The sequence below is a fragment of the Orbicella faveolata genome, unplaced genomic scaffold (assembly GCF_042242905.1).
Source record: "Orbicella faveolata isolate gen_17 unplaced genomic scaffold, um_ofav_v1 contig_27, whole genome shotgun sequence".
Taxonomy (NCBI): domain Eukaryota; kingdom Metazoa; phylum Cnidaria; class Anthozoa; order Scleractinia; family Merulinidae; genus Orbicella; species Orbicella faveolata.
The window spans coordinates 4,537,501-4,551,668 of record NW_028301555.1 but is presented as its reverse complement, the minus strand read 5'-3'; the positions used below and the strand labels follow the sequence as shown (position 1 = coordinate 4,551,668).

The window sequence follows — 14,168 nt, the reverse complement described above, 5'->3', positions numbered from 1 at the left end:
AGTCGGTGATCCCCAATTTTTTTTTTTTTTTTGCATTTCTGACACAAGTAACTCATTATCTGACTGCAATAAAAATTTACAAAAATCTATCGACTGGAAAATTTTCGCGGGAACGTCCTTAAAACGCGATTTGTACTTAGTTTTAGGGGGTTTGAGCGGTTTACAGTAGGGATAGAAGAAAGATGATTATTTTCGGCACACCAACAGTCAGTTGACCCCCATGTAAGGGAACCCCAGGTTGGTAAAGTGAACCGTTTTGGTGTCCTTCTACCAATTTTCAACTTCAAATTTTAATTTCAACGCTACATGAAATCTTCAATATTTCTTTCTAAATTTTCCAAATCCTTTGGGGAAATTTTTTGCCTTCCAAACCTACCCAAAAAATGTACAAAACATCCTCTGAACAAACATTGATGACATAAGCAGAGAATTTTTGGATTGATTGAAACGTGAACGATATATGTCAACTAAAAATCGGGTTAGTCTTGTACAATAAAGGTTAAACGTCAGAGTTTTTCTCCTTAGAGCTAGGTGTTCAACAGGTTGTCCTTTGTCCAGATATTTCATGATACGCATCTCTTTCCAAGTTGCCGCCTCTGCTTTGTTTCTTTCTTACTGTTGTGATTTCTTTTGCCTTTTTTAATCACTTGGTTCTGTTTTTACTCTCACTTCTTCCACATGTTCTTCATTGTCTCGTTTTCTCTGCTTTCTGTTTTGCCTTTCTCTTTTTTTCTGCTCCAAATATCTCTCGCGGTTATTCTCTCTCCATCTCCTAACCTGTTGAACCTTATTTCCTTTCCCTTTTTTCAACCTCTCTTTTAAGTTTTCATTTTCCTCCTCTAGCTCTTCGATTTTTCCTTTTAATTCTTCTACCAATAGTTTTAAATTCTTGACTTCCATCTGCGTAAACAAAAATACATGTGGATGTCAATAGGCCCTTTGCAGCTGGGGTCACGTGACCAAATTTGTCCTAAAAAATTTTTATATTATGGGCTATAACTTAAAGAATGCCAGAAATGGAAAGAGTGCATCGAAAATACCAAAATGGCCAAGTTTGAGGCCCCTGGAATTAAGGAGTAAGTTTATACGACAGTTTGAATTTTCAGAAAATTTAGAGGATTTGTATGCAAAATGTTGCTGGAGAGCACGGTCTTGCTCTCCAGCAACTTTTTCCACACAAATCTTCTGATTCTTTTAAAAATTCGGACCGTCATAAAATCTCCTTCTTTAATGATGGGGGCCTCAAACTTGACCATTTTGACATTTTCCACATGCTTTTTCCATTTCTGGCATTCGTTAAGTTATAGCCCATAATTTTATGGAAAATAGGTCACGTGATGGCTTAGCTGCAAAGGGCCTATAAGTCAAAGCCATTAAATCATTCGTTAACAGAGGATTCTAAATGTGTAATTTAACAAACAAAAAGTATTGCTGCGAGTTTTCACTGTCATGCCATCAAAAATAAAGATTGTAAACATTCAGTCAAGTATCTGGGATATAATAGAGCTCAACTCCCATAGAATTGGTTTGGGACACCAATATGGCATGCCACTTAACTCATCATTTAACATTTTATTCAGTCAGACTAATAAACAAGTCACATGATAAACTTAAAGACATTAGGATCAACGTAATATGATTTTAACTAGGATTAGAAAATGAATATGCATTTTCAATTGATATTCATCATGTCTAAACAATACAAATCATGACGGTGCCATGATGGTGTTTGGATATCTGACCTTAATAGACTTTTTTAGCTTGGGCAGTTTGTTTTTTCATTATAGACCACATGATATTCTCTAGAGAATTGTTCTTTTATCCATTTAAAAATAATTCATTCATATACACGCAATTATTTGAAAATTTGAACGCAAGAATTCTCAAGAGTATCACATGGTCTGAAATGGGGCAACAAACCACCCAAGCTAAAGAGGTCTATTGTCAGTACTGGCATAAATTTTACGATTATATTTCTCCGTTTTCTACTTAGTTTTAGCTTCGATTAAGAAGATATATCAAGCACAAAAGACGGTGTTTCCTGGGATTTCCAACCACCTCACAGTTCCTCAAAAATGCTCCATTACGCTTCGTAATTTTATTTATTTTATGTGTCCCCTATTAGTAGAGGGTTTTTTTTTATCCTCGGCTAGAATGTATTTGACACATTAATAAAGTTATTGTTGTTGTTGTTGTGTTTTGAACTCTCGATCTTCTCGGTGTTTGAAAAATGCTACGAAACACTGTACTGGTCTGTAATGTCGCTCGAGTCACAACTGGAGTCAGAAAACGATGGCGTGGATGAATGATAGTAATCAGAGTGTTTGTAAACTTACTAAGTGTCATTCACATACCTAAGACAAATTGTCGAAAAGACCATTTACGTACCGTTAAAGCTGACTTGGACGCCATATTGGAATAGTAAGATTAGTAACCGCGCATACATCATAGCGAGGCTCAGCCTCGCTATGATGTATGGGCGGTCACTGCATGCAGAACGAGCGACAGCGCACAACATTTGACAAATTCTCTGATATTGAAAAAATAAACAATTTTACGATAACTGCAGAAATCCTCTTGCGCCCATAGGCTAATTTGCATTGTCAATAAGGGGACAGGCACATGAATTTATAATTTATACGATACGTCAACGAGCGAGAGCGGCCCGGGGAAGGGGGTACTTTAGGAATTTCTAGGTGGGGATGTGCCGCTGGGATCGGGACCCTGGGACCCTGGAACCCTTGACCTATACCAGAGTTAGTTCAGCTGAATTTTGATACCCTATACTAGGGTAATCAGAATTAAAACCACCGATTTCCGTCTGAATCCCGATTTTTGATAGTTGATAATATCCAATAGTGTTTTATGATAGTCATCTATCGACGCTGTTGAGGCTGAGTTGCAAAAATCTAAACTTGCCGATTTCATTTTTTTTATATTTTTGAGTGACAATTCCTGGTTTCCTTAGTCTAGATGAAATCTTCAACCAACTGGTCAGTTTCGTGAAAAATGATACCCTATTCTAGACCCAAACGCTCTGATTTATATACCCTATGCTAGAGTAAACTGCTTGAAAACCATACCCTTCACAGCGCCACATACCTATATAGCCCATTGTAAAAACAAATTGGCGTCAGTTTTTCATTTGTCTGTCCTGTTATCGACAATGAAGTTCGTCATAACATTTTCAAAGTAGTCCGCGCGGATCCACTCGTGGATCCACAGCTACTTTGACAATTTTTGACATTTTGGAACGGTCGATCCCATCTACCAGTGATAATGTCAGATGAAATTCATGATCAATAACAGGAGAGACGAAAGAAAAACTGACATCAGTTATAACAACATCTTCTCAATACAAATATGAAAGAAAATATAGAAGGGCAGCAGCCAGGATGAAATAGTGAAATATAAGAACGTTCTCTAAAAATATATTTAAGACACAAGCTTTTGACTGTCTTGACTACCGGTATTCAACGGGCGAAAACCGTTAAATGGTATAAAAGCAACTTCTGATAAAAACGCTAAAAATTAAAAAAATATAGTATGATAAAAATATGAATATAAACGTTTCTGAAAGCTGATAATTTAAGGAATTATGGGGTTTATTGAAGATCCTCCTGCGCCTGAACGAGTAGCGGGGTCCCCCTCTTTTATTTCAAAGCAGCCAACTGGTAAAGTTTGAAAGAAAATTTATTGTGAGTTCTATTTCGATGGAATTAACTAAAGTACCAGCTAAATCGCAATTGAAAAAAAAAAAAAAAAAAAAAGAAAAGACTGGGGAAAATGCAGGTCCGTTTGAAGCAACCATATCTGCTATCCAATTAACTACTCTGAATTTTTTTCTGTGTACTACTTGTCTCTCAGGTAGAGAGACACGCGTCAATGGAAGTGCACAAAAGCTTTTTTTTAACAGTATATCTTTCTTTAAACCGGGGATATTGTTTTAACGGCCGATAGCGCTTCTGGAAGGTGTTTCTACACACTTTTCGAACGTGTATTACAACATCCTGAAGAAAATGAGGGGACGGGCGAGATTTTCAACCCTCCTAACCTGGGCAGACGTCACAACAGCCGCTGGACCAAGTGGCTATAATGTCAAAAATTGTTTTTTGCTCATCTAATTCTACATTTCACCTAATGAGCTTCTGCGAAAAAAATTTTTCGATTTGGATAAAACGCATTGTTTTTACGAATCTTTACAAAGTTCAAAATTCTATTTTCTTGCGGTCTACCCCTGCCGCTGATCACAAGAATTACGTGCTCAAAATGGCCACGAGACTGATGCCTGTGACGTAGGTTCAGGAACCCACGATGAAGACCCTGATGTTGTGGATCATTAACGTTGTTACAAAGAGCGGCAACGCACCTTTCCGGCATTTTCGACTAAATGTAGACAACTCTGAAGCAAAATTTCCACTTGTTTTCAAGTCAGATAAGTCATGACCCAAATCATGTGTTCCTGAACCTACGTCACGACTCACTTTAAACCGAGGAAGACTGGTGCGAATGGTGGACCAAAATGGCGGCAAATTTGAACGTCTTTAAAAACTTCTAAGAAAATTGCATTTTATCCAAATTGAAAATTTTTTTCGCAGAAGTTCATTAGGTGAAATGTAGAATTAGATGAGCGAAAAAAAAAAATTATATTATGGGCACTTTAAACAAATCTAAACAATTTCCACAAAAGTATTTCGAACTACAAGTAGTTTTATTTTAGAGAAAGAAAAATAGGGTTAGGTGCAAGAATAAATTATCAGAGGTGTGCATGATGTACTGGATTATATGTAAAAAACACGATGTGCATTAGGGAACTAAAATAAAGAAATAAAATCATAACGAAATTCTCATTTAAGGTGGTATGGTACCCTCAATATGGACCAAAAAGTTTGTTTAAATATGGTGAAGAAAGATCAATTGTGTGCTATTGCACTCAAGAAGAGAAATTAAATTTCTAGAGTTTTACTCAAAATGGTTGCTATGGAAACCAGCCACAGCCTTTTGAAGTAGCGCTTTGTAGTATTGATGCCAACACTTCCTGCTCTTTTGCAAAACAAGAATTGACTGTCAAATAAGCATATCATGTAAGTTTCTGTCTTGTTCTGTGATATGAACCTAAGTTTTGACAGTTAACTCTTATTTTCAGTGCTTTTTACAGCTTTATTTGGAAATAACCTTATTTTTTACCACACCCAGTGGACAAATCATCTCATGTCACGTGACAGAACTTAAAATGTTACGATTTTTTTGGTTTATATCATCACGACACTATTGGTCTTTGATGAGCCCAAGTTTCAGAAATTCTACTTAAAAACCTTGCAAAGTAGAAATGTTGGTGCGAAGTCAGTCGGTACAAAAGTAAACTTTTGAGAAAAATGCACTTTAAGTTTCTTACACGAAATATTAAGCATTTAACGAGCCACAAATAGTGGGGGGTGGGGGTGCAGATTGGATCTCGGGGGAGGGGGTGCAATAGTTGTTCTATTTTGTAAAAAGTTACCGCAGTTGTGGGAAATATTCCTCGTCATAAGGGAAATGAATGAGCCTGTGATGGCAATTTGAGGCAAAGCTTTTCACAAATAATTATACCAATCGAGTTGTGCATGTCTTTAAAGTTTTTTCTAAATAGTTTCGTTCATATGAGTTAAAAATAATCTATATTTTTGGTCACGTTCTTATAGTAAACAGTCGTTGCTATGGCCGTTGCCACGTGAAAAAACTTATACCACTGTGTACTTTCCTTAAATTTCACACTCATCTGGAAGGAAATTCGGCAAGATGGTTTCAAAATGTTTTTGACAAGTCCTCAAGGGTCGTAAGTCTTGTATTTCCAAGAAATTGAATTCTTCATGAACATCGCCATATTTTAGGGTACCATACCCCCTTAAACACATGCCAGCTGGGCTTATATATAGATCGGGGATGGGGCAGGGGAGGGGTGGGAGCTGGGGACGGGTGGGTGGGATCATTTTTTTTTTTTTTTTCAAGGCGCATGCCCTTCACGGTGTGTCCTAAGAGACTGGGAACTAACGGTTGCGCGCGAGATTTGATCTTTATTGCAAAAAGCCTTTGAAGGTGAGGTGTTGTAGATTTCAAAAAAATATTCTTTTCCATTCTTATTTTATTCCTTAGAGTTGATTTTCTTTATCCTACTTACATTTTTGAACTTGATAATCGTTTCTTCAACCCTTTTCACCGTAAAAATATTGGCAAAGGCATTGAAATGCAAACAAGGTTTGTGGCGGTCATCTAGTCGCGCAGCCGCCATGTTGATTCGTGATTGTTAGCCTTCTTTCATCCTCTTGTTCATGTCAAACGACATTTTTATACTAAATAAGCTTAATTGTGGACAAATGCTAAAGCAAAGTAATTTTAATAACATGTTCTTGTAAGCTTACTTGCTTACATGGCCATCTATCTGCACGAACTCATGGAGGCAACCACTTCATATTTTATATTGAAGTGGATAGGAAATTTCAAGACTTTGTTCCACTGATTGGCCAAGGAATCTACACGTGACCTTGGACAAGAAGCCATTTTATATGCATTACCTGGTATGTGCATAATCAGTCCCCAACATGTCCTTTTTAAGACTAGTATACTTATGATCAGACTGAATAAACGTAACTTACGATCACACTAGAGTAGACAAACTACTCACACTTCATCATTTCAAACTGTGCACTATTACAATATATTTGAAATCCTTTTTTTTTAATATTAAAAGTTCGTTTCACTCGTGAATCTCTCATGGGTAGGTTTAAATTTAAGATTGTCGGCACTGGTAAATGGGATGCAAGATGTCTAAAAGGACAGGCAGAAAAGCAAAAAACACAAAAAGCAAGGACAACCCAGCTGTGACGTCTGTTGCTGAATCAGAAAATATGATGATGTTGCTGGACATTGGTGAGATCCAAGGCATGAAGCGTGCCCAGCTTCAGAAGTTGTGCAAACAGTTTGAGCTGAAAGCCTCTGGAAAGGTATGGAACCGGTGATTTGTTTCAGTCACTTTTTTGTTTGAAACACATTCATTTCAAAACACTGAAATCAAAAGTTGTTGTAGCATTGTTTGTTGAAAATTAACAGTCCCTAAATAGGAAGAAATTGTTTCAATCTTCAGTGGCTAGATGCAGTAGACACTGGACATAGGGCATTTGATAAAAGTCCATGAAAACATTTTAATGCTAACACAAGATGTTCCTTGTATCTTTTTCAGTCAAATATAACAAAGAAACAGTAATAAAAAAAAGTTTTGGAACCAAGAGAATCTGGATTACTTTGTTAGAAAGAAACTATAAGCCATTCCACTTTCCACACATCGGTCTGAAGCAGTATTTTATTAATACTTGTACATGCAAGACCATAATTATTTTTTATTCGTTCATTTTTTTATGTAATGTATGCAACTTCAATGTTTTACTGTCAGGCTTTCTTCTTTCCACTGAGGTTGCATAATTAAATTACAGTCATAGTCTTTCATGTGGGAGGCAGGTGGCCCCATGGTTAATGCACTCGACTCTGGATCGAGCGGTACGGGTTTGAGCCCTGGGTAAGGGCATTGTGTTGTATTCTTGGGCGAGACACTTTACTCGTACAGTACCTCTCTCCACCCAGGTTTATAAATGGGTACCGGCGAATTTAATGTTAGGGGGTAACCCTGGATAAGTTGGATAAACTCTGGCCTGATGAGCCACTTGGCTCGCAAGCGGGCTTTTTATCTTTAGTTACCATACTCTAGTCTTTCATGTATTGAATCTTTCATCAGTAGTGCAAATATATAGTATTTCAATACTCATAAATTATGGTGTAACATTTTTCTTAACAGAATACTGAGCTCATAGAGAGACTTCAAGAATGTATTAGCAAGAGAGACGTTGGTGTTTTGGACAGTAATAACAATAATACTAATGATACAGAAGAGCAACCTCAACCATCAACTTCTTTCCTAATAGTAGATGATCATAAAGAACTGGACAATAAAACCTTTGAAATAATTGATAGTCAAATACCCAAAGATCGTCATGTTCATGTAAGCAGCGAGGACATTGTGGATTCAAAAATCAGCTGCAGTGATCTGGGAATAAATGAAGCAGATGATCCTGCTCTCCCAGATAGTTCAACAGAAGCGAAAGTGCAAGAACAAAAAGACTCTGGAAATGAGTCATCTTCAAGGAGAGTTCTGAAAGAATTGAACCAAGAAGATTCCACAGGTCAGTATTAGGTTGCATGTAATCTTACAAGTGGGCAAAATACATTTATGTAACCTTGGAAAAGAAATCAACCCTCTTAGAGGGTTTCTTTAATAAAATTGGAAGTCATCAAGACCTGTGAAATTTATCTAAAATTCTGCATTCATGACAATATCTTTTGATGGACTATAGCGAGTATTCACTACTCACTATTCCTAACATTTACATGTATTCCAAGTTTCCTATTGCAAAGTTCAAAATTGAAACTAAAGATTTCCCATGTGAAGACTTTTTGGATCAGTTGTGTACTAAAGACATCCCTGGTCAAGTGTCAATTTATAGTGATTAATTACAGGAATGGCTCCAGCCTCCGAATGCACTGGGAATGAGTATGCAGGTTAGCTATTTATACAAATGTAGCACCACGGTTAGTCTACTTTTCAATCAGGTTAGCCTAGTTTTCATTCTGGTTAGCCTAATTAGCATTCCAGTTAGCCCACAGAGTGCTCTGGTTAGCCTACTACTGTAATGGTAGCATGCTATATTCTTAAAATATTTCACTTTCCTTCAGCCAGCTCCCTGGTGGTGAGGTGGTCATGAGACTCGCTCATGACCCAAATGACCCAGGTTTGATTCTGGCTGTTAAAATTGTCTTTTTCTTTTTTTCCCTGTTTAGAGAGAAAACCTAAGTGTCTGGAACCATTCCTAAAATTATGGTAATGCCATGTGTGTCAATTGATACCCTTGATCAAACCTCAATTGACACTTGATTGGCCATCTCTGTCGATACTTGGTCAACACTTGATCAACATGTCAGCCGACAGTTGGTCAAGAGTCTACTACTTTTCCCAGACATGACATTGAGTGTCAATCGATACATATGAGTCAGTCAACACTCGGCCAACTACTGAATGACTGTCAATCGAGTGTCAATCAAGTGTTGACCAAGTATCGATCAAGATGTGGATTGAGTGTTGATCAAGATGTCAATTGAGCGTGGATGAACTGATCAAGGATATCAATCAATACTTAACTGTGGATGCGTTTAGTATTCACGAGTCAACCTTTTATCTGCATTTTTATATCTTATCAGGTGTAAAAGCCAACCTAAACAAAGCCAAGGTCAATGCTTGTACCAAGTGGTGTGTAGTAGAAGGTCTCCTAAAGCAAGAAATTAAGGTAATGTGGAAGAGAATCCATCTCATAGGAGGAAAAGCCATGATTTCCAACAGTTTTGGCAAAAGGGTACCTTTTGTCTTGGAGCCTTGTGGAATCACTACGCCAGAGAATTATGAAGATAATTTCATATGCGGTTCCTGTGTCAGGGAAAATGAAGCAGCTTTGAGGTGGAATAGCAACTCTAGAAGTGTGCATTCTTCAACGCCACCACAAGAGGCTGATAATAGTGGTAAGCTTTTTGTTAGTGTGTGTGCAGTGTTCTTCCTTTCCTTTAAAACTGAAAAAACTCTTTATTGACTAACTTGTGACTGTTCACTGTTATCTACGTGATGTACCAGTACCATGTTAAGCCTGGTTCACACTTAAAGGATAAGCACAAGCATAAGCACAAGCAGTAAGATGTTCACATTAGTGACAGGCGTGCATGAACCCTGCGAGTTATGTCAGCGAAGAAAAAGACGGTGATCTGTTGAACTCTTGTGCTTATTTTCACTTGTTTCACACCAGTTCCTGCTTGTGAAGTAAAGATAACACTTGTGACTGTGAAATAAGCATAAGCACACTAGCAGAAGATTCAAGAAAAAAAAAAGGAAAATGGCTTTTTTATATACTTATGCTTGTGCTTACATGTTTTGTGCAGCTTGGAATTGTATTGTGGTTATGCTGGATCATGTTTACTGTAGATAGTCTTGACCGATATGTTGACCAGTCAATATATCGGTTGAGAGTCGGTCAATAGTCGACTGAAATATCAGTTGACAGTCAGTTGACACTCACTCGATAGTTGGCAACAATCAGCAGACAACTAAATGATAGTCATTCAATATACTGAGAGATCATCTATCAGCCGAGTGTCAGTCGATACTTTGTAGACGCATCTCAATTGAGTATCAATCATATGTCGGTGGTATATCGGCCATCTCTTGGTGAAATATCAGTCCTGTCAGTGGTATATCGGTCAACTGTCAGTCAAATACCATCAGTCATGTGTCGAGTGTCGGTCAAGTGTGTTAATTTAGCAGTTGAGTCCAATGGCTTTCTTTTTAAGCGACGACATATTGGTATACATAGTTGACCCATACTCAGTGAATTATCAGCAAAGTGTCAGCAAGGTATCGGTGAAGTATTTAGTGAATTGTTAGTGAGGTATTGGTGAATTAAAATAAAAGCTACATTGGCTGACATACATCTCAGCTGATATATTGACCAAGTTTTGACCGACTGTTGAACTACATGTACTATTGACCGAGTGTTGACTGACTGTCGCCCGATATATCAACCGACATATGGGTCGTTATTACCTGCCATAAACATGATCCCTTATGCTTGTACTTAATACGCTTCTGCTTGTCTCAAGAGTGTGAACAAGGCTCTACCCTATCTTGAGTCTTTTTTTTGTGTGGTAACTTTGCCCACTCCAGGGTGTGCAAGTTGGTTCAGAAAGATGATCCCAACTCTATGTAAAGTGAATGAAATTTTTTAGGATCATGACATGGGCATGTTCATTCCTCATTTCAAATTTTCTGTCCTTTGTTATCAGAACTTGTTGTATCATGTAGCACACCAATGTCTTCTAATCACACTTTGCTAACAAGCTTTTCAAGAATGGGTTCAGTGAAACGCAAGAGAATTGATGACACAAATAGCTCTGTGGTCAACTCATCAACCGACTCAGATCAGATGGAGAAGAAAAGAAGGAAAGATCATGTCGTTAGATCTGGTAGCAGTACTCCAGCTAGTCCTCAAGTTCGTAGAGCAAGGGGTGAACAGCTGATTCTACCCAGGTAATAAACTTTGCTTGTTCCAATCTCAAGATGTTAATTCTCCTTACTGACTTTCATACACTTTTTTTTGTATGTGAGTTGTGAGAATCTGGTAGTATATCTATATTCCTCGGTTGATTCTTTATTCTTCTCACCTGTCTCCTTCACTATTAATTTTGTTGCTACTTCAGTGGGAAGAAATTCCATGGTGATCATTCTTGGCATTACCAAGTTACACACCACCATAACATTGCATTACGTGATCTATAATCCTGGCCAAAAGTCCTTCAGACTGACACTTGACAAAATGCCAACTGGTGACTCATTATTTTGAAGTGGGAAGTCATTGTATTTTCTGAGATCCCCTCCCTCCAAGCAATGTTGGAATAGTGGGTGGGTCTACTTTGAATTAATCAACATTGTGTTGTGGGTGAGGACAGAAAGACCAGTATGTTGGCAAAAGTGCAAAGTTTCCCAAGACTTTTTATCAGGATTGTAGATCAGGGATGAACTCCAGAGGAGCTTGGGTGCCATAGGCGACTACATGTAACTTTTGCCTTTGGGCGACTGGACAAATTTTCTTTTTTCATGTACGTCCTGTAAACTTAAGTGCTGGGCACCCAGGATTTCATGGTTATGGTTCTTAGACCATGGCTGTGTAGATCTATTTTAAAAAAAATAATATTGTTGAACTAAGTCAATAGACTGTCAGACAGGATTTGTTTTATCAGTTAGGCAGTCATCTAAACTGTTCAGTCTACTGCTCTTTGATTGGATTGATGCAAGTAATAATTATGAAGATTTTGTTAATTGGAATGCTTCTGTCATTTTAAAATAAAAAAAAGGACTCATGTTATGGTGCATTAAATTATATGAGCAAACTTTGCAGTTACTTGCACTGTGGAATAGGTTTCCTTTGATGTACATGTAACTCATGGCTAAGAAAAGGTAAGTATAGTCTTGTGAAGAGAATTTCTCCTGTGTTGATTAAATATCAATAACTTATTGTATGTTTGGCACGCACATGTTTTTTACACGCATATGTTTTAACGAGTTTTTGTTACTCCTAAATGTTGCGTGGATAAATAAAGGATTGTATTGTATTGTTTGTAGATGTGATAGGCAAGTGCAAGGGGTTATGTACATGAGTGTATAATTTATAATCTCTAGATCTACATGCATTACCTTAACAACAACAAGCAAATTCATATGTCTTTGTGTGGGTCATGAGAAGTAAGAACCTGTGATCAAGAAAACCAAAACTTAAATTCATTCATGATGTCAATAGGGGATGACAGAAAAACAATGAAGGAGAACTTTGATGTTAAACTCTCTTCATTTCAGAAACCTCCAGAGACCCTGGCGCCCCAAGAAGACAACAAAAGCTGCACAGTCCTTGGTTAAGGAAGACACAGACTTTGCTAAAAGAGTTGAAGAGATTATTAAAAACACGCAGCCAGGTTCACAAGAGGAAATGCAGATGATCATGAGCTCCAAATCCAACAAAATTAGACGGTCACCTACAAAAGATGTACAACGATAAAGGCTAATTAATGCATGAGTGAGACAAATTAAGACTAATGGAGGTTTAATTATACTTGAAACATAATTTAATTGAAAAAGTAACATGTAGTGTGGAACCTGTTTCATGATCAAACTCCTTGTAACAAAAATTATCTTAAGCACACTGGGAGCTACAATTTCTACAACCCCACTGTTGATTGAAATCTTAAACAGCTAATATATGTAAACACGTTCCCAAACTGTTGCCTAAGATATACAAAAGTTACCTGCTATAACGTATTTCTATTGCCAACTACATCTGCATGAGCCAAGACAATAATCATGAATTAAACACATTTCAGGTAGAGTTCAATCTCTTTGTAGCCCCAAAGTTGTTTTTTTGCAAGGGGTGTTACTTTATTGTAGTAATTAAAATTATTATTAAATTCATTGAGTCAGAATTTTAATAGCTTGATTTTTCTACACTTAATTGTTTTCACATGGAGTCACAAGGAGTCTCACACAGCCAAAACATTAGATTATATTTGTTAGTACTTTTGTACATGTATTTTTTTTTGTCTTTATAATAATGAACGATATTGTCTTTTGTCAGACTCGCCCAATTTTCTTTATTGTCAAAGAATTTCATTAACTTTTGCATAAACTTGGAATTGAATTTATTAATTTTTGCATGAGAATCCATGTACATATATTCAGCAATAGAACTGAATAATTTTAAAATGTTGGAACAGTTACCATTAGATAATATTGTTAATTTCTCCTACAGAAAAAAGAAGGCACAGGACTGAATGCCAACTAATTCCATTTTAGCCTATGAAAATAATGCACAATATTTTAGGTGCACTGTAAGAAAAATTCCTCTGTGATCAAGGAACTAGTACTTTCTTACATGTACAATATTCAGAAGATGTTCAGTTTCACGGCGAGCCAAAATGATGCAATGAGCTAAGCATTAAAGCACGCACCATTTAGAGGCAAGCACTGCCTTGAGATATGTAAACTAAGGGGCAGTTTTAAATATGGATGTATCTGTTAATAGGCTTTGTACATAGGCCTACAAAACCGTCATGTTATCTTACATGTTAAGTCCCTCTTTCTAAAATTTCATATTCTGTTTACTAGACTAGTAGTTTCATAGTGTCAAAGGATGACTTCAGAGAAGTCTTCAAAACCAGTAACTTCACTAACTTGTGATCAGGCTTTGTTTGCATCTGCGGGAAAGAGGAAAAATAAGGAATTTTCTCTTTCTTACTGCCACAAAAAAATATGTACCCTTGATTGCAGGTTACAAGGCACCTACCCTGCAGAGAAATTGTGAGAGTAAAGCAGTAACACTGTTAGGTGTGTGTATATAATAACTGTTGCGTGACATGTTGCGGCCATTAGTGCATGATTGTTTTTATTGAATGAATTGTATTCCAAAGAGCATTTTGTGTTGCTATTTCACAATAAAATGCCTGGATTTAAGCTGTTATAATATCTTAATATATTAATTATTATTCACTTTTTCTTC

General features: G+C 37.0%; 1 protein-coding gene and 1 long non-coding RNA gene across 4 annotated transcripts; one reads left to right on the top strand and one right to left on the bottom strand.

The window, feature by feature from the left end:
* Positions 1-271: 271 nt before the first annotated feature.
* On the bottom strand, positions 272-2,464 carry LOC149107226 (uncharacterized). The gene is made up of 2 exons (XR_016209297.1): positions 2,389-2,464; positions 272-900 (listed from the first exon to the last, which is right to left on the bottom strand). It is a non-coding gene; the product is annotated as an uncharacterized LOC149107226 (long non-coding RNA).
* A 3,489-nt stretch (positions 2,465-5,953) lies between these two features.
* LOC110042723 (uncharacterized) lies at positions 5,954-14,122 on the top strand. 3 transcript variants are annotated; one of them, XM_089296503.1, is made up of 7 exons: positions 5,954-6,075; positions 6,464-6,554; positions 6,759-6,980; positions 7,826-8,210; positions 9,283-9,597; positions 10,909-11,152; positions 12,476-14,122. In XM_089296503.1, the coding sequence occupies exons 3-7, from the start codon at positions 6,789-6,791 to the stop codon at positions 12,672-12,674; spliced, it is 1,335 nt and encodes a 444-aa protein (XP_089152629.1). In that variant the 5' UTR covers positions 5,954-6,075; positions 6,464-6,554; positions 6,759-6,788; the 3' UTR covers positions 12,675-14,122. The 3 variants fall into 3 exon arrangements, with proteins under 3 accessions (XP_089152629.1, XP_089152630.1, XP_089152628.1); XM_089296504.1 differs by lacking the exon at positions 6,464-6,554 and having other exon boundaries at positions 6,772-6,980; XM_089296502.1 differs by lacking the exon at positions 6,464-6,554.
* The last annotated feature ends 46 nt before the right edge of the window (positions 14,123-14,168 follow it).

Bases quoted from the DNA above. Each gene is read 5' to 3' on its own strand.
- LOC110042723 (XM_089296504.1), top strand. From the start codon at position 6,789: ATGGGATGCAAGATGTCTAAAAGGACAGGCAGAAAAGCAAAAAACACA. The intron at 8,211-9,282 runs GTCAGTATTAGG...ATATCTTATCAG, and splicing joins GAACCAAGAAGATTCCACAG to GTGTAAAAGCCAACCTAAAC. The intron at 11,153-12,475 runs GTAATAAACTTT...TCTTCATTTCAG, and splicing joins GAACAGCTGATTCTACCCAG to AAACCTCCAGAGACCCTGGC.